Source organism: Podarcis erhardii, assembly GCF_964252035.2.
Source record: "Podarcis erhardii genome assembly, chromosome: 3".
Taxonomy (NCBI): domain Eukaryota; kingdom Metazoa; phylum Chordata; class Lepidosauria; order Squamata; family Lacertidae; genus Podarcis; species Podarcis erhardii.
The window spans coordinates 51,471,910-51,496,589 of NC_138507.1; the positions used below are offsets into that span (position 1 = coordinate 51,471,910).

The 24,680-nt window shown below is 39.0% G+C and overlaps 2 protein-coding genes across 7 annotated transcripts in view; one reads left to right on the top strand and one right to left on the bottom strand.

Moving 5' to 3' along the window:
• ARMC2 (armadillo repeat containing 2) overlaps positions 1–13,529 on the top strand; it is a 30,509-nt gene extending 16,980 nt beyond the window's left edge. The window contains exons 11-18 of the mRNA XM_081856986.1: positions 3,166–3,311; positions 5,149–5,248; positions 8,581–8,893; positions 10,103–10,225; positions 10,960–11,073; positions 11,724–11,856; positions 12,011–12,171; positions 13,212–13,529. Of these exons, the coding sequence (XP_081713112.1) occupies positions 3,166–3,311; positions 5,149–5,248; positions 8,581–8,893; positions 10,103–10,225; positions 10,960–11,073; positions 11,724–11,856; positions 12,011–12,171; positions 13,212–13,336 (1,215 nt within the window). The 3' untranslated portion in view covers positions 13,337–13,529. The remainder of the gene's footprint in view (positions 1–3,165; positions 3,312–5,148; positions 5,249–8,580; positions 8,894–10,102; positions 10,226–10,959; positions 11,074–11,723; positions 11,857–12,010; positions 12,172–13,211) is intronic.
• Positions 13,530–14,449: 920 nt separating this feature from the next.
• SESN1 (sestrin 1) overlaps positions 14,450–24,680 on the bottom strand; it is a 45,688-nt gene continuing 35,457 nt past the window's right edge. For 5 of the 6 annotated variants that reach the window (XM_081857147.1, XM_081857149.1, XM_081857151.1 and 2 more), the window contains 8 exons: positions 24,200–24,400; positions 22,040–22,222; positions 20,850–21,089; positions 19,079–19,226; positions 17,375–17,487; positions 16,986–17,176; positions 16,142–16,286; positions 14,450–15,487 (listed from right to left, as the gene is read on the bottom strand). In XM_081857147.1, coding sequence (XP_081713273.1) covers positions 15,401–15,487; positions 16,142–16,286; positions 16,986–17,176; positions 17,375–17,487; positions 19,079–19,226; positions 20,850–21,089; positions 22,040–22,222; positions 24,200–24,400 — 1,308 coding nt within the window. In that variant the 3' untranslated portion in view covers positions 14,450–15,400. The remainder of the gene's footprint in view (positions 15,488–16,141; positions 16,287–16,985; positions 17,177–17,374; positions 17,488–19,078; positions 19,227–20,849; positions 21,090–22,039; positions 22,223–24,199; positions 24,401–24,680) is intronic. The other variant, XM_081857148.1, reaches the window with a different exon arrangement.

Genomic DNA, 24,680 nt, shown 5'->3' on the forward strand with positions numbered 1-24,680 from the left:
GTTTTATTTCCTGTACTTTACATATACAATTGTAGCTGCTCTGATCACTTGAAAAAGAAGAGGTAATGAAGTATTACTCATAGAAAGATTCCCTGGAAGTATTCTGGAAGCCAAAACATTCTGCCACATAAATAACAAAAGCTCTATTTTGCTAAATATAGTAACATGTGCTTTATTTTAGTGATTAACAAAGTCCTTAAAAGGGATCCAGAGCAAGCTTATAGGAAGTGCTGTTTGATGCTCTTACAATTATCTATCTCACCTGTTATGCACACAAACAATATGGTGGTGTTAGACTGTAGTGTATAGTAATCATGGGGTCACTATGAGAAAATAGTAGTACTTCAGCAAGGGAAGGCAAAAAAAAAAAGTTTAATTCTTGTGACTACTTTCTATGCTTTTGGCAAGTTGGGGGGAAAGTGATAAAGGAATGGAATCAAATGTCTTTATGCCCTATTCTATTATTTAAGAGGCAAAAGCAAGCTAGCAGAGAGGCAATTTTCAGAGGAGATTAGAAAAGGGATAGAGAGTCAGTGAAGCAAAGAGATGCAAGATAGATGTTCCGTATAGCATCAATAGCCGATGAAAAAGCTCTTGTTCCAGTATGGATGATGATGAAACATGGAAATTGGAGTCTGACTATTGACAAGAGTAGAGGGGACATGCAGATCATTTTGCAAAGGGCATTTATGTAAGTCTAGCAGTGGGAGTCATTGGTAAAGTTCTCATCAAAACAACCCCACTTTTGCTTGTCTTGTGCTTTGTAGAAAGTTTACAATTTGGAGGGATTTTAATGTTGAATTAACCAAGATTATCATTACTATTGTGGTCATCACTCTGTAGAAGAGGAGATGCAACTCCAAGAGAACAATATTGTTGATATAACTTACAACTTAGCAGAGCCAGGGACAATACAGAAAAGACCAACTGAAACAATGAAAGCATTGGAGCATGTTCTCTACAAGGAAAGGCTGGAGTATTATTGGGAGTTTTCTATTTTTGGAAAAGATAACTATATGAGAAAGGATTATAAGTTTATGAATGGGATGGAGAAAATGCATAGAGAGACTTTTTATCCTTTGCTCTTCATATTAGGGTCATGTAATGAAATCAGTTGGCAGCATATGCAGAACAGTCAAGAGGAAGTATGTCATCACACAGCATATAATTAGTGTGTAGAATTCACTGCTGAAATTATTGCCAGCCATGATTGTTTTCTTCCATGGAAGGAAGTATACCTCTGAATACCAAATTCTTGAAGGGTTGTTGACTTCATGGTCTGAGTGTGAGCTTCCAGAAAAAACAAAAGTTGCTGTGTTACAAGGGCAAGCTCCTTTTAACTAGCTGCCACTGTTCCAGAGCAACCCCAACTTGCCTTCCTTCATTTCTCAGTTCACATTTTGTTAAAGCTGGATTATTTTTGTTCAGTGGGTTAGCTATTCAGAGAGTAGCAAATGAAGACATCCAAAATGTAGGAAGCTTTAAAAAAACCCCAAAGCTGCTGTTCACCACCACCTGTCCCACTCTTGGCAATCTTGTCCTTGCTGGCTTTACCAGTTGTTTGTATATATAGTCTTCTTTTTGAATGCTCTGAAGTACATGAAAGGCAAAATATAAAAAGTCAACATTTAAACAGCATTAACATGTGGAACCAATAATTAAAATAGCCATAGCTCTCAGTCACTGACAAACCAGAGGTCTGCCTAAAAAGAAAACACTTAAATTGCCTTCTGAAAGGGATTTGTGCAGTGAACTCTGATTTGTGGATGCTATGTCAAAAAAAGCTTTACTGCTGGTAGAAACCTGTCTCTGCTACTGATGGTGCAGCACATACTATCAGACTTCATGCTTCCTACTTTATGGCATAGCAAAGTACATGTGTAAGAAGACAAATTGTCAAATACGGTGGATCCATGCAGGGTTTAAAAAGTTAAAATCAGCACATTGAAATTAGGCTGGAAACAATGACCAGCGGAGTTCTTGTAAATATGGTATAACATACTCCATGCAGTTAGTGGTGGACATATCCTGCTGTATTCTGAACCAGCTGAATTATCTAATTATCTTCAAGGGCAGCTTTACACAAACTGTAATATAGTAGTTAAGTTGTGAGGTTATCAGGGCATGCACATTACAAGTTGTCTGTTTAAAGAAGGGCACCATTGAAATTTGTGCTGAAAGGGACACACTGAGCGCCACATGCAACACTTTGCCAACCCAGGAGGAAACTCAGATCCAGAAATATGCCCCAAATGCATTCCTGGTTCCTTGCCCTGGATGAGATAACATTCCCCACATTACTGATTTCAAGCAGTTGTTAAAGCAAGAAACTGCTAAAGCTAGTTCTGTTGGAAAAGAAATGGAGAACTGGGTATTGTCAGTATACTGATGACATCTCACTCCAAACTGCAAGACAACCTTCCCCGATGGTTGAATGCAGATGTTAAATATAAGAGAAACACTGCAGGATAATTCCTGCAGAGAAGGAATATTTCCTGCAGAGAAGGGCAGCAGCCTCCTAAAACCACCTTCTGGATCCTTTCAGCAAGGTAGGAGTAGAACTACTGCAAAATTACTGTCCTGTACTTCTAATCCACAAAGTTGGTCCAGAAGGATACTGAAAATGAAGGTGCTGAAAGTGGCAGAATTTGTACCCCTTCTGTCTGTCTCCTGGTGAAGGTAAATATTGGCCCCAGCCCTTGGTCAGAAGCTAGATTGAAATGGGTTTAGGAAATTTGGTTTCATCTAGGAGTGTCTGTCATGGTTTGCTCTAGTATTTTGGCTAAAAGAAGGAAGGATCATCACACGCACAGGCAGTAGTTCCCTGCCCAGTTGTGAAGAGATACTAGATAAACAAGACAGGTCAAAAGGCAGGAGGAGATGGATTCACTTGTATCCAGGGAAGGAACAACATACTGTCTGCTTTCAAAATAGAGAAATGCGACTCATGCTGTCCTCTATCCTGTTTTTTTTAAATTATGTCTGCATCATTGCTTCGTATTCCAGAGTTTAAATAATCCACACTATTTCATACATGTCTGTAGAGTTTCTTAGAGCGGCCATCAGAGGAGGCTTAGGCTAGATCTAACCTTGTTAAATTTTCAAAAGTGTCTGGGACTCATAATAATGTGATGATTTATTCATGTTTAAATATATTTTCTCCAGCTCACTGCCACTTTGCGGAACTTGGTTGACTTGCCTCAGTCAAGGTGCAAGCTCCTGGACTCTGAAGCAATTCCAGAGCTTTGTCTGATGTTGGAGAAGCGTATGAACGACAAGGATGTCTGCACCAATGTGGCCAGAATATTCAGGTAAAGTCCTTTAAAGAAATGCAATACAGTTTGTTTGTTTCCCACAGAACAAATACTTGCAGCACCCACTTCTTCACCTCCATCCCCAGCCATGCTGGTTTATTTTGTACTACCATCTTTTGTATGTGTGCAGCTTTAATCCTTGAAATATTGTTGCGGATATTGTTTTGAAGGGGAAATGTTCTGCCTCATAGACTAAAGTCACATAAATGGACATACACAGAAACAGTCCTTAAGTACCAAAGTCAGCTTGTATGCAGTTAGGGAATTTTAGACCCTGGATTTCATGGTTTTTATGGTGCCCCTTTTCTCTTTAAATAGCAGTGTTGGCTATTTTGCTTACTTCACAACATGGCAAGCTAGCTCTCCGGTGTTTTGCTCATTTCACTGACCCCAAAGTTCTGACCTGATGGCACCACTGCTTGCATTTGCCTTGCCTGAAATAGCACCCAGTTGCACATGCAGGCTGTACCTGCAGAATTAAATATGTTTCGCCTCCTCAAGTCGTATGACATTATTAACTAAATCTCTGTTTGGTCTCTCCTTTGTGCATGAGTCACCAGCATTGCTAAGCCCAAGAACCCCATGCAAAAATCATGAAAGGAACTTCTGTAGAAATTGAGCTGGGAAGCAATTCCTTTGCACATACACATTCCTAGGTTCAGTCCTTGGCATAATCAGTTAAGGAAGGATGTCCACAAATCACTGAAAGGCCTGTATCTCAAATTTCCCAGAGCAACTGTTACTGGGCTCTTCTACACCTCCTTTGCAAATCCACATTTTCCATATCCGTTTTGTACATTGTTTGTGCATTGTAGCCCTCAGTTGTTCCATACCACTGCTCATTGTTATCACATCCCATTGTCACAGGACCACACACCCTGCTCATATGTTTCTTGGATTTAGTGTTATTTTGCTCATTTTGAAACCCATGGACCCTTTGTCAACAACCCATAAACCCATTTACACTCCTTTCTGTCACTGTTTCCAGCTGAAATAAGGAAAAGCACATGCCCTGCTTCTCCCTGCCCCCCCCCCCGTATTTCTGTGGCACCATTTGATTATCTTTGCACTCTGAGTAAACATCACTTCTAGGTGTAGCAATGCAATTCAGGGATGCACTCCACTATCTCACCCTACTATTGTCTCTACCAGTCAGTATAAAGCCTTTTCTTTCCCAGAACAGCTGTGATGGATGCTTCATCTGCTTCTGAACCTTCCCTTATTGAGGCTCCGAGGGGGCATGACAAGGAAGGAAGGGTTTCACAGTGCAATCCTCTATGTGTCTATTCATAAATAAGCCCCATTGAGTTCAGTAGAACTGACTCCCAGATAAATGCATTTAGGTTCTTAAGAAAAGGAGGTAAGGGAGGGGGGCTGTGGGGGTCATGCTGCTGCTGCTGCTGCTTCTCCTTTGCCCACACTGAAGATCCATGTTACTTTGCACTTTCCTTTGAGGCATGTTGGCCTGGATGGGGAGGGGTGGGTGTTTGTGTGGAGAGAAAGGGGTAGGCAGCACCATAGCTGAAACCTTGGATTTAGCATTCTGTCTGGGTCCCAAGGAGGCAATGGTTTTCTTGTCTTCCACTTTAACTGGAGATCTCAGATTCAGCTTTTGATTGTCATTGCCCTATGCAATATAATTAGCTATTCATTCATAACAGCTCAGCTCCTCTGTTATATAATCCTTATCTTTACTGAATTGGACCAGAATTTTAGCCTATCAGTATGAACACTGAAAAATATTTAAAAATGGAGCAAATGACTTGGCTTGGGCAGGGGACAACTGTAGGAAAAGTTACCCTACTGATGCATGTTATTATTTTCAAACATACAGCAAACTTTCTTCCTTCAATGACTGCTGTACAGCTTTGGCAGATTGCTCCAGATGTTACGTCTTATTTTTAGCCCTGCTAAACAAACACCCAAAGAAGCAGGTCAGTTTTTTCATCTCCTGCTTTTTATATTTTAATCCTCGGATGTGTCTGTGGTGTCGTATGTGTGTAAGCCCATATTCAGTGACCTACTTTCATGTGCATTTACAAGATAGAAATTTTAAACGGTTGACAGCATTTCTAAATAGTAAATTATTGAAATGGACTCAACTTAGATTAACAGCGGGGGCGATATAAGGGACAGGCAGTTGATTAACTCCCTTCTTCTTCTTCTTAGCATACAGATGAGTTGTTTTTGGAGTGTTGGGGCGGGATTCAGCTGAGTTGTTGCACAAATAGAACAACATCCGCTTGCACAATGAGACTTTTCTCCTTTCTTCCTCCCTTGCTTGATCCTGTGCCCCCCAAATATGCTCTGAAGAGTTGGGGGAACCTAGAACAGGTTTAAGGGGCGCATCGGGGGAAGAAGTCCTGTTGAGCGAGCTCTCACCCTTCTTGACGTTGAATTCCCCACCCTTGACATTTCTCCTCTTGGACTTCATTATCGGAAATAAGCAATATAAGGCCTATGTGTTATATCGGGCCAAACTTTAATTCTGACCTCCAGCCAGACATTGGCTCCACCATGCCTGCCTCGCTGCCCCTGCACCCCTCCCTTTCTCTGTTCATGTATTCTGCAGAGTTTCAGCAAGACAGAGGTCAGACGCTCCACCACCGCGTCCGCTGCTGCCACCCGGCCTGCAAGAAAGTTATCACACAGTAGCAGTGCTACAATGGCTGGGTGACAACAGTGCATGGTGCCAAGCTTCAGTGTACTAGACATATTTCACAAGCCTTACACTTGCTTACCCCTTGCTTTAAGTGCTAAGTAGTCTGACTCTGTTCATGCTTACTCATAGATAAATCTTACTGGAGTCATTGGGCACACTAAAGTAAGTGTGCATTTCAGCCGTAGGCTGATCATAGGAATTTGTACTTGTAGGTAAATGCCATTGAAAACAGGCCTTCCAAGAGGAAATGTGTTTAAAAGCAGGAAGCCACCCCATGATAACTAAGATAATATAAAATTCCCTTTGTTATCTCACAAATCTGTGGGAAATGCTGAGCGGATAAAAATTGATATTTTGTACTGGGAATTTAAAAAAATGTTTCACCCGAATCCTTTGGCCTTTTATGCCTGGTGGGCAATTGGCCAACATCTCAGAAGAATAGAGTAGCAGAGGCTAATGACCTTTCTTCACAGTGACAAGAAGTTATAGTGAGTGTCCCAAGAATATTTGCACTAGGGTCTGTTCTTTAACATGTTAAGCACATGAAAAGGGTATGACCAATGATACCCAAATGATGCATGAACAGCTAAATAGGGATGTCTTGCTTTAAGCCCCACTGACTTCAGTTGAATTTATGTGCTTGAGGTCAAAGCCCCCACCTTTTAAATCTTCAATAGGGATTGCTTTACTTTTAAAGTGAGAAGTTTGTAATCCTTAAAGAGATGTGGGTTTACTCAAATCTATACCAATTCCCCAGGGGATTTTTGTGGTGACTGAGCCAAAACCAGCCACAATGGGTCACTCTTTCTTCTTGGTAATGTCACTGGTACGAGGCTGGGCTGTTTTAGGCTGAATAATTCTTACTTAGAATGAAGTTATCTGAAATTATTGGGACTTAGTTCAAGGGAAAGAAATTTAGAACAAAAATGTAATAATTTTAGTTTTAGAATACTAATAGAGATATAAAGAAATCATGTGTTCTACTACATAAGGATAATAGTTTCTGTATTTTGGACCAAGTCTCAACAAATCTGCCCTCCCAGCTCATGCTGTTGTTAATGCTCATCTGTTTAAGATTTAATGACTGACAGCTATTGCATTTCATGCTTCAGGAGTAACTTTCTTTCATTAAAGTTCTATTCTTCTTTACTAAAGCTGAAACATAGATTTTAAAATTATGGAATATCCAATCAAATCAGAGTGATTAGACTCATTGGAGAATTCATGACACCAACCAATGGACTATTGAGGACAAAGTTCTAGCCTAAAATGACTTTGAAGATAAGAATTTACTCCTGATGAAATACTTATGAGTAGCTCTGCATGTCTTATAGCCGCCTCCCACAGGGAATAGAGATATGGGAGACTTGTTTTCTGTGGGCTGACTAGTGCATGTTTTATTTTTCTTCTTGTGCAAAAAAGTATCAGAATTCTGAAACCTTCCATCGCTTCCTCTAGTCTGTACTATAGTTCCCTGAAATTTACACTACTAATGCAATGCCAGACTTATTTTAGTAATTTTCTGTGAGCCCACAATCTCACAGTAGTAATCCCACCTTATCACACCCTTTTATTTATGTCTTTCCATAGCCTAGAATGTTACGTAGAAAATAAGTATTCTGGTATAGCAAACTGCATAACAGCATGGACCTGATGTATGCAACAAATAATAACACAGCCAGAGCACTTTGTCTGGTGGTAATACCATTGGTAGAACAGTATATTCAGTCTCAGACCACCAGCCTATTGAACTAACTTTAAATCTGTCAGGCCAAGATCTTATTTGTGGTGGTGTTTTGTTTCTTGCTATGTAAGATCCCATAACAAGCCTGCTGGATTGTACCAGTGGCCCATCTCACAATGGCAAATCGGGTGCCTATGGGAAGCTTGCAAGCTGGAGATGAGTGCTTCAGCTCTCTCCCGGCAGTTCCCTGCAACTGGGAAACCCAGCCAGATGGACGGGGTATAAATAATAAATTATTATAGTCAGAAGCATCATGCCTCTGACAGTGGAGGTGAAACATAGCCATTATGGCTCATAGCTGTTGATAGCCTTGCCCTACTGTGCTAGCTGTCCTGAGAACATAAACTGTGTGAAGGTGCGAGATATAAATTGATTATATCTAGCTGATAATTCTAATTTATGACTGGACAGTCTTGTTTCCAGACTGCTGCATTTTAACAAAAAAGAGAAAGTCAAAAATATTTTAACTTTGTTCTCCTGATTCATCAGTTGCTTGGTAACTAACAAAGAAAGGTATTCCTGCATTCACATATGGGGATTAAAATAAACAAAACTGTAATAAAACAATAAAATACAGCTAATACAGTACCACCATAAAATAAAAACACTTTAAAACAGAAATATATGTACTTAGGACTATTAACACATTCTATTTTTAAAATATCACAAGGCATTCTTGGCTTCTATAAGGTTTTGACATGAGACAGAAGAGAGGTAATTTTACATGCTGTGGGTTTTTTTCATTTTAAAATACTGTACAGTAGATATTAACTGAAGTAAAGACGACCATTTTCTTCTTGCAAACCATTATTGATCACTTTTACTTACAGCAGGGATGTTTACATCTTCTTTAATTCCAGGATTTAGTCATCCGTATCATTTTTATTCTTGGAAATTTAACAGCAAAGAACAACCGGGCCCGGGAACAGTTTTTTGAGGTGCAAGGAAGCATTAATACCCTGATAGCAATATTCCAGGCTAATTGTGAAGCTGATTTAAATAGTAAACTGCTGAAAGGTGATGGCGATATAAAAAATCTCAAGCATCCGTCTGAAGCAGAAGATGTGCTCATCAAACTTGTAAGAGTGGTTGCCAATTTGTCCATCCATCCCACTGTAGGCACAAGTCTGGCAACAAACCATCATATTGTGACATTACTCATTATGGTACTAGGTAAGAACTGCTTTGTTCTTAGAGGAAGAAACGTTTTTCCTTAAGTTTCCCATAGTGAAATAATTTAAATCCTGCTAACGTGATGAAATTGGTTGATTAATGATACTATAAAACTGGCTGCATCTCCAAGATTTCCCTAGTATTTTTCCAGTCATCCCCCAAACCATATTCACCATCATCTTCCTTTATCTGCAAGCTTGTCTGCTGTTTCAACTGCTGTATACCAGCAATCCCCTATTCGGTCTCCTATAAACCATAGTGCATGTCATTTCTCTCCCTGATATTTCCTATATTAAGTTCAACATCTCAAAACTGAACCTCTTCACACCACCCTGTACCCTCTAGCCAGTTCCAGCTCCCACCCTCAGAAACTCAGGCACCCTTTGCTGATTTAGCCCACTGAGAAAACAAAGCAAGCCGACCATGCTGATTTTCTTCTCTCGGCTGCAAAAACAATACTGAAACCAGAGGGAAGATGGTGTATTTTCTAGTTATATGACCATGAAGCCTTAAGCCACTGGGACCAAGCTCCTTTTCACATTTCAATGGAGCTTACTACTAGGTCAGTGTGACTTAGAATTTCACCAGGTTTTTCTGTAGTGCAGTGTAGAGAATAGTGGTGGGCATACATCATAAATGCATAATACTTAAATGTTTGTATAGCACGCTCAAGCTTTCAGAGTTCTTCACGCATGCATTCGGTTTGTAATCCTTACAACATCCCTCTAAGGTAATGTGATAATATCTCCCATATTGCAGATAGGATGGTTGAGGTACAGAGAGAGTTGCTTGGTTAAGACCACCTAATTAGTTGATGTATTCAGTCTTTTGGGCCACTATGCTACACCAACAAACTAGTATCAATGGTAAGCAGGATTGTTGGGGCTGTATTCTGTGATAATGCACTCAGCTTTGATGGAAATAAATTTGAGAGCCCATATAAGTAAGGACTGGCATTGACATGTCTTGAAAGCCTCTCTCCTCTCACTTGCAAATTTTCACAAGTCTTGCTGCATATTGCTTATTAAAATAGCAGTGTGAAGGATTTACATTTTAGCAAGGAGAATGGGCACATATAAACACCTCATGGAAAAACCAGGCATGGCCCAGCTTTCTTTTATGTAGGAATGTTGTGAACAACAGTCAACGAAGTGTCAAAATGTTAAGTGTCTTGAAAAAACACATGTCTTTTTTTGTCCAAATTACTAGAAAACAAATCAGTTGATGAATGTGAGGAGCTGGTTATTAATACCACAGCAACAATCAGCAATTTATCTTTCTACCAAGTGAAGAATTCTGTGATCCAGGAGAAGAAATTATATATTGCAGAGTGTAAGGATTTTTTTATTTAAAAAGATTAGTATATCATATTTCTGTTATTATAATGATATAATATCTCTCATAGTATTGAGCAACAGTGAGAAATAGCACTGAAATAAGATAGCTGTTATCTACTTTCTCAGTTTTGGTTGGTAAAGCTGATCTCATTTGATAATACTTGTGGATGTAATGATGAATATGAAATTTGCTCAGTTTGCAAACTGGTTAGGCTGGAGAACAGCAGGTTGAGTGTAGATCTAAACTCAAAGTTGCTCTTTCCCATTGTAGATTAAAAACTATGATATCAAATTTAAAGCTCAAGTATTGGGCTCAAAAACATTAAATGAGAAGGCATTAACAGGAGTCTACACATATTCCAAGACTAGAAACTGAGTATTTCCTTGGATTTATTATACACTAGGTAGTTTTTTTGGAGTTGTAGTTACAGGAGAAATTATTTTAGAATACCAAATTTAGAATTATTTTAGAATACCGAAAACTCAGCGAGTGATACTGAGTTATTGCTGGCTTACCAAGTGTAACCAAAATGTGCTTGTCTAGTCACACATCAATATTTTCATATGACAGAGATTCAGTGGTTTAGTTTCCAGCAGACTCCGGGCATTGAGCTTTCCTACTTCCATTCCTCTACGTTGTAAATTTGCTTCAATCATTTAACTGTGTTGCAAAGGTGACCAATTTCTTGAACTATGCTAAGTGCATCTTTTCTGCTTCTGTACTAACAGTGCTTTTAAAGCTACTAATGAGCAGTAATATGGATGGAATTCTGGAGGCCATTCGAGTCTTTGGTAATCTTTCACAATGCCATGAAATCTGTGACTTCATCATACAGCGAAAGGGTGAGTTTCTGTCCCATTAGACCAAATAAATAAATATCAGTTACATGACTACAATATGTTGCCTATTCAAGTTTAACATATTGAGTGCTAAAACCCATCTACACCAAAATGGCGCCATTTGAAAGCATATGGATTAGAACAATGTGTCCGATAGGCTGCTTATAGCCCTTGGAATTCAGAGATTCTCATTATACCAGAACAGGTAATGTTGGGCAGATACATCATAATAACTCTCCATGGCTAGGGCTACTCTGAAATCATAGCAGATAAACCATCAAAAAGGCAGAGGTTGCAAGAATTGGAGGGAAGTTCAAGGACACCTATGGCCCATCGTGTTGTTGAGCATGTAGGTAATGATAAAAGCAAAGATGTTAACAGTCTGAGCTGTTGGTAAAGCACATCTTATTTTAGTTGCTATAATAAAGAAGTTTAATGATTCAGCTTTGTAGTGCTCATATTGTTTAGCATTAGATACCTGCAACTTGAATGCTGGGAGTGAGAGAGTGGTATTCCGGCAGTGCACCAGATAAATTCATGGGTTGTTGGGTTCTTCAAACTCTCAACACACATTTGTTTCATTGTTAACACTGTGAAAATTCTTAAAGACAATCTTGTTCTCTGAAATAGTTATTTTTTGCTGTGCTATCTAGTGTACAAGTTCATGATCGCTTTGCTCGATACCAAACACCAGGATGTCTGCTTTTCAGCCTGTGGAGTTCTCCTCAATCTTACAGTGGATAAAAGCAGGCGTAGTATATTGAACGAAGAAGGAGGAATTAAAAAGTGAGTTCAGAAAACTAGTGGGAGTTGGAGAGTTAAGTGAGCTTTTACTGACGTTTATGTTGGGGTGGAGAGAAACATCCAGGTTTAAGGACAGCCACAGAAAAGGTAGTCCTGACAAAAGTGTAAAACTATCTTTACTCCATTATTGCAACAGGTTGATCGATTGTTTGAGAGACTTTGGGCCTACAGACTGGCAGCTGGCTTGTTTGATATGTAAAACTTTGTGGAACTACAGTGAGAATGTTAGCATGGCCAAAGCTTGCTTTGAAGATGACGAATCAAACACCTTGCTCGTTATCCTTGCATCATTTTTAGGTAAGCTGTAAAAGCCAATCTCATTACCATTTCTTAACAAGTAGAATGAAAATACAGAAGCTACTCACTCAGGCAGCCGTATTCTGAATACTACGTATAGTGATGGTTACCTCCTCACAAGAAGAGGTTGGACACCTACCCTAAATAGTTTGCTAGTAAGATCCAAAAAGTCTTCCTTAACTGCTCTGAAGGATTCTGGGGAAGGAGAGGCATTCCTTTTTGTGCAAGTGGGAAACCACAACTGGATATCACCCATATTGTCTTCAGTTTGCTGGGAGGGAAATGCAAAAGGCAGAGGCATGACAGAATTTAATGAAGTCATTAAGGGAATGGAATATATTTTTCTTCCTCTTAGGTAATACTAGAATTTAGTGTTAATGCCATGAAAGTGACTGGTAGTAGTTTCAAAACAAATGAAAGCACTTCACAAAATGCACACGTACCTTATGGTAGCAAATGCCATAAATAATGGTAATGGCCACAGGCATAGATTGCCTAAAATCCATGGGGGGTGTATTTTTGTCAATAGCTATGCGCTATAATAGTACCTTCATGTTCGGAGGAAGCATGTCTCCGAATACCAACTGTGGTGAGGAGCAAAACATAGGGAAGGGCTGTTGCCTTCAGTCCTGTCTTGAGAGCTGTCCAGAAGCAGTCAGCTGTGGGCCGTGATGCTGTACTAAATAGCATCTTTGTCTAATCCAGCAGGGCTCCAATGTTTTACCTCTACTTCTGATAATTGTAATTCTATTGTGTTGAATCCAACTAAGCCATATTTACTGAGAAACTACCTCTTGTTCAAATGGCAGTATAGCAGCTGTGTGAAATTATCTATGCAGTGTTCTATCTAGACCAGGATCAACACTCACTGCTGTCACATGCACAAGGTGGATTTTTAAGAAGACAATGGCACTATTTTTCTCAGTCTTACTCACGTTTACTAAAAGGAAAATCCTGCACGTCCTGTGAAGAGACCCTAAATAATTTAAATGCATTGTTCTGTTTCATATTGACTGATAATGTCATCGTTCTTGCTGCAGATGAAGAATTAGCTCTGGATTACAATTTGGACGATTTGAGAGATTATCACAAACTTTACTGGGAAACAGAGTTCAAACCTGTGGCGCAGAAGCTTCTCCAGAGGATTCAAAACTGCAACTTTTGAATTCCTTATTTTAAGGTGGGTGCTGAGGATACTCCAGTGGCCGTTTATGCAAAGTTGTTGCACTCAAAGTGCTTTGACAGAAAGTGGCTTTAGGTAGTTTTCTTTTGTATTAGCATGTACGTTCATTGTATGATACCTTTTCTTACATTTCCAGTGGCATTTAGGGATGTAAAAATAAACCAGCTACAGCATCTGGTTTGTGTGTCTTTTTAGAAAGCTAAAAATATGTCCCAAGACAGTAGAAGTTTGCAGAAAAGTGATTATCTCATGATGAGCAAGGATTCACTGTTCCTTGTCCTGTTGACTTGGGATATTAAATATGCATTTATTAGATCGGATTGTAGAAAATAGAGCCTTAATGGGGAAAAATAGCAACTCCTGGCCTCCCCTTCTGTGGTTTCCAGAAATTTAGAGATGCACTAAATCAGCATTAAGAGGTTTTTTTTCATGTGTGTAGCTAAAATTAGACATTGCCCCCCAATCCTATATTTCATACAACTGTTTTTTAGATAATGGAGTGTTCTCATACTGATTATTACTTTTTATCTTGGAAATTTTTATATGACTTGCTATCAACAAAATAGTGGTGGAAAAATCTCTACTACATTATACAGAAGAGGCACATGCCCAAATAACCTCTATAGGAGATTTTGCATCATTAGCTCCTATTTGGTTTAATGCAAAACTACTATATTCTACTCTTCCCTCTGATGCTTTAAAAAAAGGACCGCATCTGTTTTAAAACTGAAACTAAACAACCTGCAAAGAGGCAAGCATCAGCTTTATACAATATCCTTGAAGAACTGAGAACATCTTTGGATGTTGATATTATTAGACTTCAATTGCTTTATACAGCAATTAGTAGAAGGTATGTTTTAGCCTAAGCCAATTTAAGAACCACACATTCGTTCTATGATTTTTTGGATCAGCATAAACCTTGTATTTTATTTTTTTTACTAGAGGAAATAGCAGATGCTTCCTGTTAAACTGTCAAGGGTTGCATTTTAGTTTTTTGTTCTTTCCCCTCAAACACAAATAGACAGCAGTGCAGGGCCAGATATCGCACTCACTACTCTAGACTAGTTAATGCTAGTTCAAATAAAATGCCTGAAATAAGAACAGAACAAAAATTGTTTTATTTAAACAATTCAGTAATACTGACAGATTTTATAGCAGTTCATGCTGCTCATACAAAAGTATCCATATATTTTCCAGAAACAGCTGTATGCCAAACTTAAGGGTTTTATTGTTATGCTATTTTCCTGCTTGACTACATAAGCTAAGTGATGGACCATAGGCATGGGTAAGCAAATGTATTGAGAGGCTGCCTGATAGTCTGAATTAAGTTTCCCACACCTTAGATAACTTCTAGGAACAATAAGAAATAGGAGAATGTTTGTCCTTGTTACCAAGCATTTAGCATTTCACATAGTTGCAGTCTTAAGCAGCTTTGAAAATTCTTACTCCTTTTCACACTGTTGATTTAGCCACACAACCACTGTGAACAAGTCCAGGCCAGTAACTTTTTTTTTAAAAGCTAGACACTCCTGTTACAATCAAAACTGTTAGTGTGAATACAGTTCAGTTTCAAATCATTAGCAAGGACTTTCTCTAATAACCATATAAGGCTCAGATTTCATTTGTAGCTTAATTGGAATTGCTAGTCTCTTCATTTCACTAGCAAGTACAGCAGCATCAAGACGTTTCCTTTAAAAAATATCAATTATTCTTATATCAAAAGCAGAAGTCTTTTTAAATTCTCGTGTCCCCAGATTTTGTTATCTACTTGCAACAATACAAGATTTGCGTAATTAACTACTTGGCTGCCATGGTTTCCTGTGCTATCAAGAGCAGGCTGTAGTGATCAAGGAGCCTCTCTGAACAATTTTGTCCACCAAGCCCAGTAGCAATATTCCACCAAGGAAGGAGCTGAAACTAAAAGAAAGTTATGGCACAATCAATCTCATGGCTTTTAGCCACCACTGGTTCCGAAGCTCAGTAGCATCTCCTAGTAGGCAGCTCCTGCTGCACCTTCCAACCTAGTTAGCCAGCCAGCCAAACATTTCAGGTCATGTAGCGAGTAATGGCTCTCAGAGCATACAGCAGTTCCGCCTGCATCCGCGCTTCTATGAGAAGCAAATTGACATGAACCTTTAAAGAAGAAGAGAAGAAACATAGCTGAGTTTCAAGTACGTCTCCTGTCCAGAGTATTGTTGTCAAGCATGCAGGATTTCTGTGATTAAATGTTTCACTGGTCAACCCATTAGGCTGTGAACCCAGTAGCAGTGGCATGGTGGCTACTGGCCCTGGATCTGTAAAGAGTGCATGTTTCTCCACCTGACAGCCATGGTCACAGTTTGAAAGTATTAAAATGAATCAACACAAAAAAATATTAAACCACTAGAATCCTGTGTACAGAAGACAGGCAAGTGGGAAATAGTGTCCAATACATCCTCTCTGTGTGATAAGGTTGGTCAATGTAAAATGAAGGCATTGTGTAGAGCCTTCCCTGGGATCCAAGAACATCATAGGTGCAGCAGGCAGAGGCCTACCTTAATGAGGTCTTTGATCAAGCTTGCTACAATGATGTGAACCAACATTATAATCCTTATTCTCTCATACTATGAATGTAAAAATACAAACACTGCTTATTTGAAAAAAGTATACAAGTTTGTAATAAATGGGAGATTAATCTACGTAGAATCATGGGAGTTGCAAACAAAATGTATTGGCCTCATTATCTAACTATCAAGCAACATTATTGCTCAATATAGCAAAGTCAAAATATATGTTTGAAGAACTTACCTTCTCAGAGTGTTTGAACTGTCTCCAAAAGCTATCATACATTCTGTTTGTGGTCTTCTCAGGAGCACACACCACAGTTTTGATGTAAATTTTAAAACTGCGGTCCAGTAGCTGGTTAATTTCACCATAGTCATAGTCATCATATCTGTTTGGAATTAAGGGGAAAATTTTATCTCTCCAAAAACAAACATTTTTGTCATTACAGTACAATCAATCGTACTAGCAACTTGACAGGAATAGGTGTTTCTGTGGATCTCCAACCACAGCCCCATGACAGTAGCCTTCTGAATACTTTCTCCTCTTCTCTGCAGTTGAACAACTTCCCTTCTCCAGTGCTTTTCTTTGCTTCCCACAGCTCTGGAAGATTACTTCCTTTGTGTGAATAAGCACTATCACATGGTACTTACAGCCCTACAAGTTTCTTCTGCCTTTCTCTATCCTGCAGATCACTGCTTCCCATGCCCCTACCCACAAATAATTCCAGTTCCTTGGCTATTTCTTCAGGCCATGAACCTGAGAGTAGTATAAAACCCTATTCCATACTAGCATTTTATTTTATTTTATTCAAATTAAGGCAAATTACATTCCAAGCCACTAGGCTGTTTGCTCTGACCTGGAACTCCTGATAAGCAGTTACTAAGAGCCACTACCTTCTCCTCTTGCTTATCCAATTAATGTATCCATGACTGCTACAATTTGGGACAACATAACTTTTGATGTAGGTTTTGCAAAGTATTCTTTACAGGTTATATATACTAAACTCAGAATGTCAACAATGTCTACCATAACAAACAAGTGCGCAGTGTTACCATAAAGCTGCCCATATACAGATAACAGGACCAACCTTATTCCAAACATACAATGGATATAATTCCAGATTGCCCGCCTGAGCATTGAGGTATCCACATCTTTATGCATAGCCATTGTGTTGTAAGTCAGGTTGTATGCAATCTGAAACTTCTCATCTATCAACTGCCCCACATCTGGATAGAGACGATTTACCAATGAATAGCCATGGTCTTCCCATGAATAGTCCTTAAAAACAAATTCAGTACGTGAGTGCAAGTTCCCAAGAAAGATGCCATTGTATTAGACACACAGTTTTAAACTAAGCTTGGAAACACTATCTTATTTTCTTGGGATAATAGTAAAGCCCTACAATGAGCTTAGTGTATAAATACTAATTATGCAGTGCACTCTTCCAAGTTTTGCTACTTGCAACCTAAGTCCTACCTGAACATGGAACGTAGGTACTTGCATTCCATGTCTGGAGAAATCTTTATAGCCATAGCTAGTATCCTCAAAGTGGCGAGACACATCTCTTGTTGGCACAGATTCTTCATCTTCTGTTAAAAATGTAACAAAACATTGCAAAACTTAACACAGAAAGCCCTGATGCAAATGGCTACAATTTAAAAATTGAAAATCCTTTTCTAGACTAAAGGGATACAAACTAAATACACATGAAATCAATTAAAATTGATAGTTTATTAGACAAAACCTTTTGTAAAATGCAGCACTGAACCTATATGATAGAGGGCCGCCAGTTCCCTATCCTTCAGTTATGTGAAATTCAAGGCCATAACTCTGTATTTTGTGTTTATTTTGCATTTTTATGCTGTGAACCATGAAGGGCAGTATATAAATAAAATAAATAACATCCACATATTAATGCAAGTAGTGAGCATATAATTTCTCTACACGGCAGATGCAAAGTACAGATGCATTTCTTAACTATTTTCAAATTGAGAAGAAACGTCTGACTTGATGAACAGAAAAAAATACAGGGCCAGAAATTAGTAACAAGTCTTCTTGTTTCTGGTCTTAGCATTTCAGGTTGTATATTTCAAGCTCGTCAGTATGGTCAGATGGGACTGAAACACATTGTTGCTTTAAGCTGAAAGCCAGTATTTTTAGGATTTCAGCCAAACTTTGGGATAACATGCAGCCCAACACTACACTAGTTTTTCATTGGGTATGTCCTTGCATCCATGTGCTCTTGACATGACACTGCACTGACACAACAATACTAAACTTTCGAAGATAAAATAAAAAATGAATGCTACAGAAAACCATGTCAACAACTAGCAACATCCTGCTTCTAGGTTTATATGGTAGTGGAAAAGAGGATATAAACAGAATTTAAGATGGGAGTAAAACCAAAGTATAGCAAAAGGAGGACATCTTTAGTTTCAAGCACTATTTTGCCTGCGTATTTCCACCTAATCATGTATACATGTTAATGGCAAACAGTTCCTAATATTTAATGCTTTCTCTGTGTTGGTATTGCAACACTCCAGATACAGATTGGGAGGCCATAAACTCCAGACTCAAAGAAATAACAAGCATGGTCAGGTACATAAGATTAGCTGTGGTCTTGGTACAATCAACAGTGTTGATGAAAACAAAGTCCATACTCCCACACCCCATTATGCTCCAAAATAAAGTGCACAGCAACAGTGTTAGGTGCAAGCAGACTGCAGATCTGCTTGTTGCTGGGTTTGTGTTTTCATTTTAATATACCTGGACTTTCTTGTGTAGGTGCCTAATGAATGAAATAAACGACTCTAGGTGGCTATTCCAAGTAGGGAAGGCCAGGGCTCTCTTCTGCTGCTAGTGTTAGCTGACAGCCAGTGGGAAAGGGTCACCTTAATTAAGCAGTAGACACACTGGGTGGGGCATCCCAACACACACATGCGTAGGTTTGTCTTGGGCAACTACCCAGATGAACTGATTAACTTGTAATTAAGATTTTGAGTTATAAAGGAGATCAGTGTTTTAATGTGGTGTTTCATTATCTATTCATGACAGTGGAAACTTGCTGTGATCTGGAACTGACAAAAGCATTTTGCTATTTAACTTGATAGGCAACACTAAGACATGCGCCACAAGCCAAGATGGTTTTTAAAGATATGTTGACTTTAACTATGTTCCCACCTGAGCAACACACCAACATGCTTTCTCTCTTTTCCTTCTCAAAACGAGTGGCCTTTTCTTCTTGACTGGCTTTAACATCATCTCTGCATTCCTGTAGTTGCTTCAGTTTTTCCATAAGTGCTTCTACTTCACAGAAAGGCTCGGTGGTCTTAAAAAAACAAACCAATATTCTAATGCATTGGGATATTGTACTGAGAGTATACAGTCACAGGTAAGTATAAGCATTATACCATGTTCCAGTTCTATGCCTCCCGGCTTACTACCTTAAATTCAATGGTGCCCTCAGTTTCGTGGATATTCTATTTGCCTTTATTATGCAATTATGTAATGCAGAATTAACAGTTATAGCTGTTTCTGGACAGGGATACCTGGCTACAGTGTTTGATGCATTAGTAGCTTCGACTGAAGTACATCCTATTAAGTTTTGTCCAAAAGCTGCAGCTTGTGCAAAATGCTGTCCAAAGATCTAAAGTTCTTTAAAAATGTCTATTTCAAAAAAAGGTTGCACATTCTTAAAATGCTATTAACAAAAAACACAACAGCTACATTTAAAATTGGCATCACATACCTACAAGAAAATTTAGTTGATATAACATCCAACATAAGTGACATAACATCCAATTTCTGTCTATCACCTTGTTCTCAGGCTGTAGTTTGATGTAAAAGATGTTAGGAATAATTAAAGCAAATGCTCTATTCCCGCTAATACTTCACCCCCCACCCGCAAAAGATAGCAACATTACTGATTAAACATCTCACTTGTGAAATGTGATGTGTTTTTTATAACTGAAATTCATTAGGACTGCTTTTCACATTGTGTTGTTGTTAATAATAATAATAATAATAATAATAATACACATACATACATACAAAGTGTATGTGCATTCTTGGGAGTTGGAATCTGCTTCATGGTAAGCCTGTCTCTCACCTTAGGAACCGTCTGATAATTCTCAGTGACACATTGTTTTTGACAATGGCAAAAGTCACTAGACCAGCTAAACCAGGGGTCGGCAAGGTTTACTTTGCCTTGGGCCAGTTCACTCCAGTGGAGATCCCTCCGTGGGCCAGATCATGCCCACAATTTTCGGCGCTGCGGAAGTGAGTCCCCACACTGTGCTGGTTTAGCACAGCCCATGGGGACTCGCCGAGCAGGCGGCTTGTGGGCTGGTTAAACGACCCCTGTCGGCTGCTTGTGGCCCATGGACCTTAGGTTGCCGACCCCTGAACTAAACCATCATATTAAATTAGTGAGGACTTGAACAATTTCAGTTCAATTTTGGGAAACTCAGATCAGCTCCACACCTCTCACAGCAAATAAATTTCTTGAACTGACACTTGTATTTTCCATATCAAATGTGTACGTCAGGCATAGGCAAACTCGGCCCTCCAGATGTTTTGGGACTACAACTCCCATCATCTGTGACCACTGGTCCTGTTAGCTAGGGGTGATGGGAGTCATAGTCCCAAAACATCTGGAGGGCCAAGTTTGCCTATGCCTGCTGTACGTTATCCACATTTAGGGACCTTGGTCTAACTGGGCTTCCCTGATGTGTTTGCTTCAGAAAATACAAATACAGTTTCTACGTTCATACAAGTACAAATACATTTGCTGCTTTGAAAAGTCACTGATTTGTGCCCCCACCCCCAATGAATAAAAAAGTGCTACTGGGATTTTTCATGTACTTTCATGTATATATACTTCACTACCAGTGAAAATGCTGGAAAAAAAATTTCATGTATGTAACTTACTTAATATATGTGAAATACTTACAGCAATATTTGCAGCTGGGCCCTGCGTCTCATACACACCATGATTTCCATTTGCGATATCACAAATGCAGTAGCCACTGACAGAAGGTGGCCTGAACGTGTGACCACCATCACAGTGAATTTCTGGGTTGATTCCACAGCCAAATGTGAAGGACGCAAGCGAATGATAATGTGTAAGGAGAACTACAGCATGGATGAGTTCTGCCAGGGACCAGCTATGTTCTTCAGTCTTTAGAAGTTGCTTCAGGAGGAAAAAAGATTTATAAGTTCTCCTAGAAACTTTGCTTGTAGCTACCTCACAAATCTGATTATACAATAAGGCCACAGATGTTTCTAGCATGACACACACTCATGCTTCTATATCAGAAAGATCCTACTAAATGCAGGGACTGAACACCCATGAACAAGATTTTCAACTAGGTGAATACTTTATAGCTCTGCAACTTTATATGTGATATTGCTCTATTATCAAAGTTGAAGGTAGTTTAGATAATTTTGAAACAAAAATGTACGCTAGCTAAGCTATGGGAGACCAAATAATCCTAAACACTACTTTCTAATTACTTTTAAAAGTATCTAAGGTCAGGTGTTCAGGGACAAATTAGTCACTGATACACTAAAATGATACTGTCTAGTATAATGAGAGCTAGTTAAAAATAATAATTCAGTTTTGTTTTGTTTTGACAAATGGAAATCAACATTAGATGGTTAATCTCAGGGTTGAAAAGAAAAGAAAAGAAAAGAAAAGAAAAGAAAAGAAAAGAAAAGAAAAGAAAAGAAAGCACTTGGACCTACCATGTCCCTAAATGATCCTTCAGCATCAGGTGCTATATGTGAACAACATGAATCATAGTTTAAGGATGGTGCCCATCCATCTGAGAGCTATATATCAAGACTTGGCAAGTACCTAGTACTATGCCATGCCCTGCCCCCCAAAAAACCAGCTGGTATCCCAGAAGTAAATTTCCAAGTAAGAATGTTGTTCAGCACAGACACTTAGCACTTGTGTTTCTATTAAGATGGTTTGAATGTTTTAGCATCTTATGACACAGCACGTGGTAGTCAATATTTAAAAAGGTATGGATTAAAATACTAGAGACGCTTGAAAAGCTTTAAATATAAATAAAAATGTTAAGGGAGCTTACATATATAGTATTTATATGTAAATAAGTAAGTAAGTAAAATACTCACTTCAATATGTTCTTTGGTAATGAGCCATGGTCTGTGTGCCAAGATTTTATTCAATTCACCCAAATTCTGCAGTTTTTGAGGTGCATTCTCTAGACCATTCAACCACTTAGGGTCTCCCCCAACATGAAGAAAGCAATTGACATGGACGTTAACCAAGTAGGAGCACTGGTGCCTAGCTGCAGCCTGGAGGAAAAACAAGCACAAGAACTATCAAACTGAGAGATTCCCTGCAGGGAAGTTCCTTGCCTATCAATATGGATAATTACAGAGTATAGCTATGCTCAAGAATGGGAAACAACAAAAAACCAAACCTGCCTGTGTAATAATGTTTATGTATTTTGTTTGCTTAGTGGTTTATTTCTGTGTGTGCTTTGTATATGGCAAAAGCAGTACAACAGCAACTTTTATTTCTTTACCATATACAAATGTATTCACTTTATAAACCAGTGTACTCAGAATCAAGTCCCACTGACTGGTTGCATCCAATGAAATTGTTTTTTCCACACAAATACTCAAGCAACAGAACTTCTCCTCCCTTATCTCCTTGCAACCCGCTCCCAATTTGCTCCAGAGGACTGGAGGATGCCCCCAGAACAGATTTAGGGGGTATGCGGGGGGGGGGAGGGGGTATAAGAGGAAGGGCAAATTCTTTTGCACAAGACGTCCTTGCAAAAAAGGGCCACTTTGTTCCAGGTAAAATTATATAAGATTGCAGCCCATAATTTTAACTTAAATATATCAGAGATACTTTGTTTCTGCTATTTTAGTCTAGTTCCTCCAATCCCTTTTATACATGAAGGCTAGAGAAAACAGCTTGAACACTGTTTTAACAACAGCCATCATTAGATGTTTCCTCCCACAACTGTCATTCTCTTTGTTCGACAGATTTCCTGGAAAGCTGCAGCAATAATACTAGAACCTCAACAGACAGTCTTAAATTATTTGGTCATAAATGAGCCAACTACAAAGTATTAAAAGATGTGTGACTCGGTCTCTTGCCATTTTAGATTTTGCTTAAAAGCAGCCACGAGGCAAAATTTGATTGCAGCAACAGTGCTAGGAAAGAAGTTGTTTAAACCTTTTCCTCTCCTACATTATTTCACTAATCTAAATCTACCCCCCCCAAAAAAACCCCTCCCTATTGTTTGCCCTGAATTATGCACATTTCAGTCGTTTGTTTTCTTTGGAGGGGGGAATACAATTACTTTCCAGGAAGAACTAATAGCAGCTTGGAGAGGAGATTTAGACCAGTGAAACCCTTTCCCCACTGCTGCAGTCAGATTTGTTCAGGGCAAATAGAACTGCCAGAATAAGTAGAAGCTGACAGGATGAGGCCACTCACCTCACCTTCCTGTCGCCTTTGCTGGTGGTGGTCACCAGGAGGTGAAGGGGAGAGGCAGAAGCAAGGTACAAATGCACTTGTAGAGCCACAATCCAGTGTTCCCATCCGTGTGTTTGCACCATGCCTTTGTCACTCCACCTCTGGCTCTCAGTAAGCAGCAGTGGCATGGGTAACAGGTGAGTGCAGCTGCCCTGTTCCGCTGACCACTACTAGCTAGAATGCCTTAAATAATTCCTCTGCTATTCTAGCCACTGAAAAATTATAATGTAGAAATCAGTAGAAATTTTAGAAATAAGTGTTCCAGATTGCAAAAATTAAACACATTTGTTCCTCAATACTTTCTGACCAATATACACAACAAACATGCACAAGAGATGCCTAACAGTGGACCCCTGATGTTGTTCGACTTGAAATCAGATCATTACCATCCATTGGCCATGCTGGCTGGAGCTGATGGGAATTGCAGCTCAATATTACCAAAGGGCTACAGGTTAGCCACAATATGAACACATAATTCCCACAAAATTAACAAACTTCATTTATATTTTATACACACACACACACACACACACACACACTTCATTCAATTTAGAATTTTCTGACTGTACAGTCACTTAAGCATTTTAAAGAAACAAAAACTAAATTATTAAAATACACACAGGAATAAAATGCATGGGTGAGCATACATGTTTTTTAGTTTAGTGCCAAAGAGACTGTAAAGATACTAAGTTTCTCTTAAGTACAGCCATATCTGATATAGAAACTTTAAAAGATGTACAAAATACTGCCATTGCTTTCTGTTTCATAGTTTAACCTACCATGATACCAATGTAGTGTCGATAGTGAAGAGGCAGTGGGCCATCCATCTGCAACAGATAATGCTGAGTTTTTAAAAAGCTCTCCAGGTACTGTGGGTGGAAAACCATCACCAAGGCAATGTTGTCCAAATGCCCTAAAGTGGTGAAAGACTCTGCAAACAAAGCATGCATGTGGGTATCTTCAGCGCTCACTTGGATAATCTGTTTGAATTAGAAAAAGAATAGTAGCAAAACATTGTAAGAAATAAAGACATAGCAGCCAATATGAATATTTGTTAATATTTACTAGCTCCAAATCAGTTCTTAAATCTTAATATACCAAATGAGATGCTTCTCATAACTGAAGGACTTTAGTGAAACCCCAAGTATAGCAAATTGTGTGCTGGATCAAGAACGTGTAATAATATGTTTATTATTTATACCCCACCCATCTGGCTGGGTTTCCTAAGCCACTCTGGGCAGCTTACACCATCTATTAAAA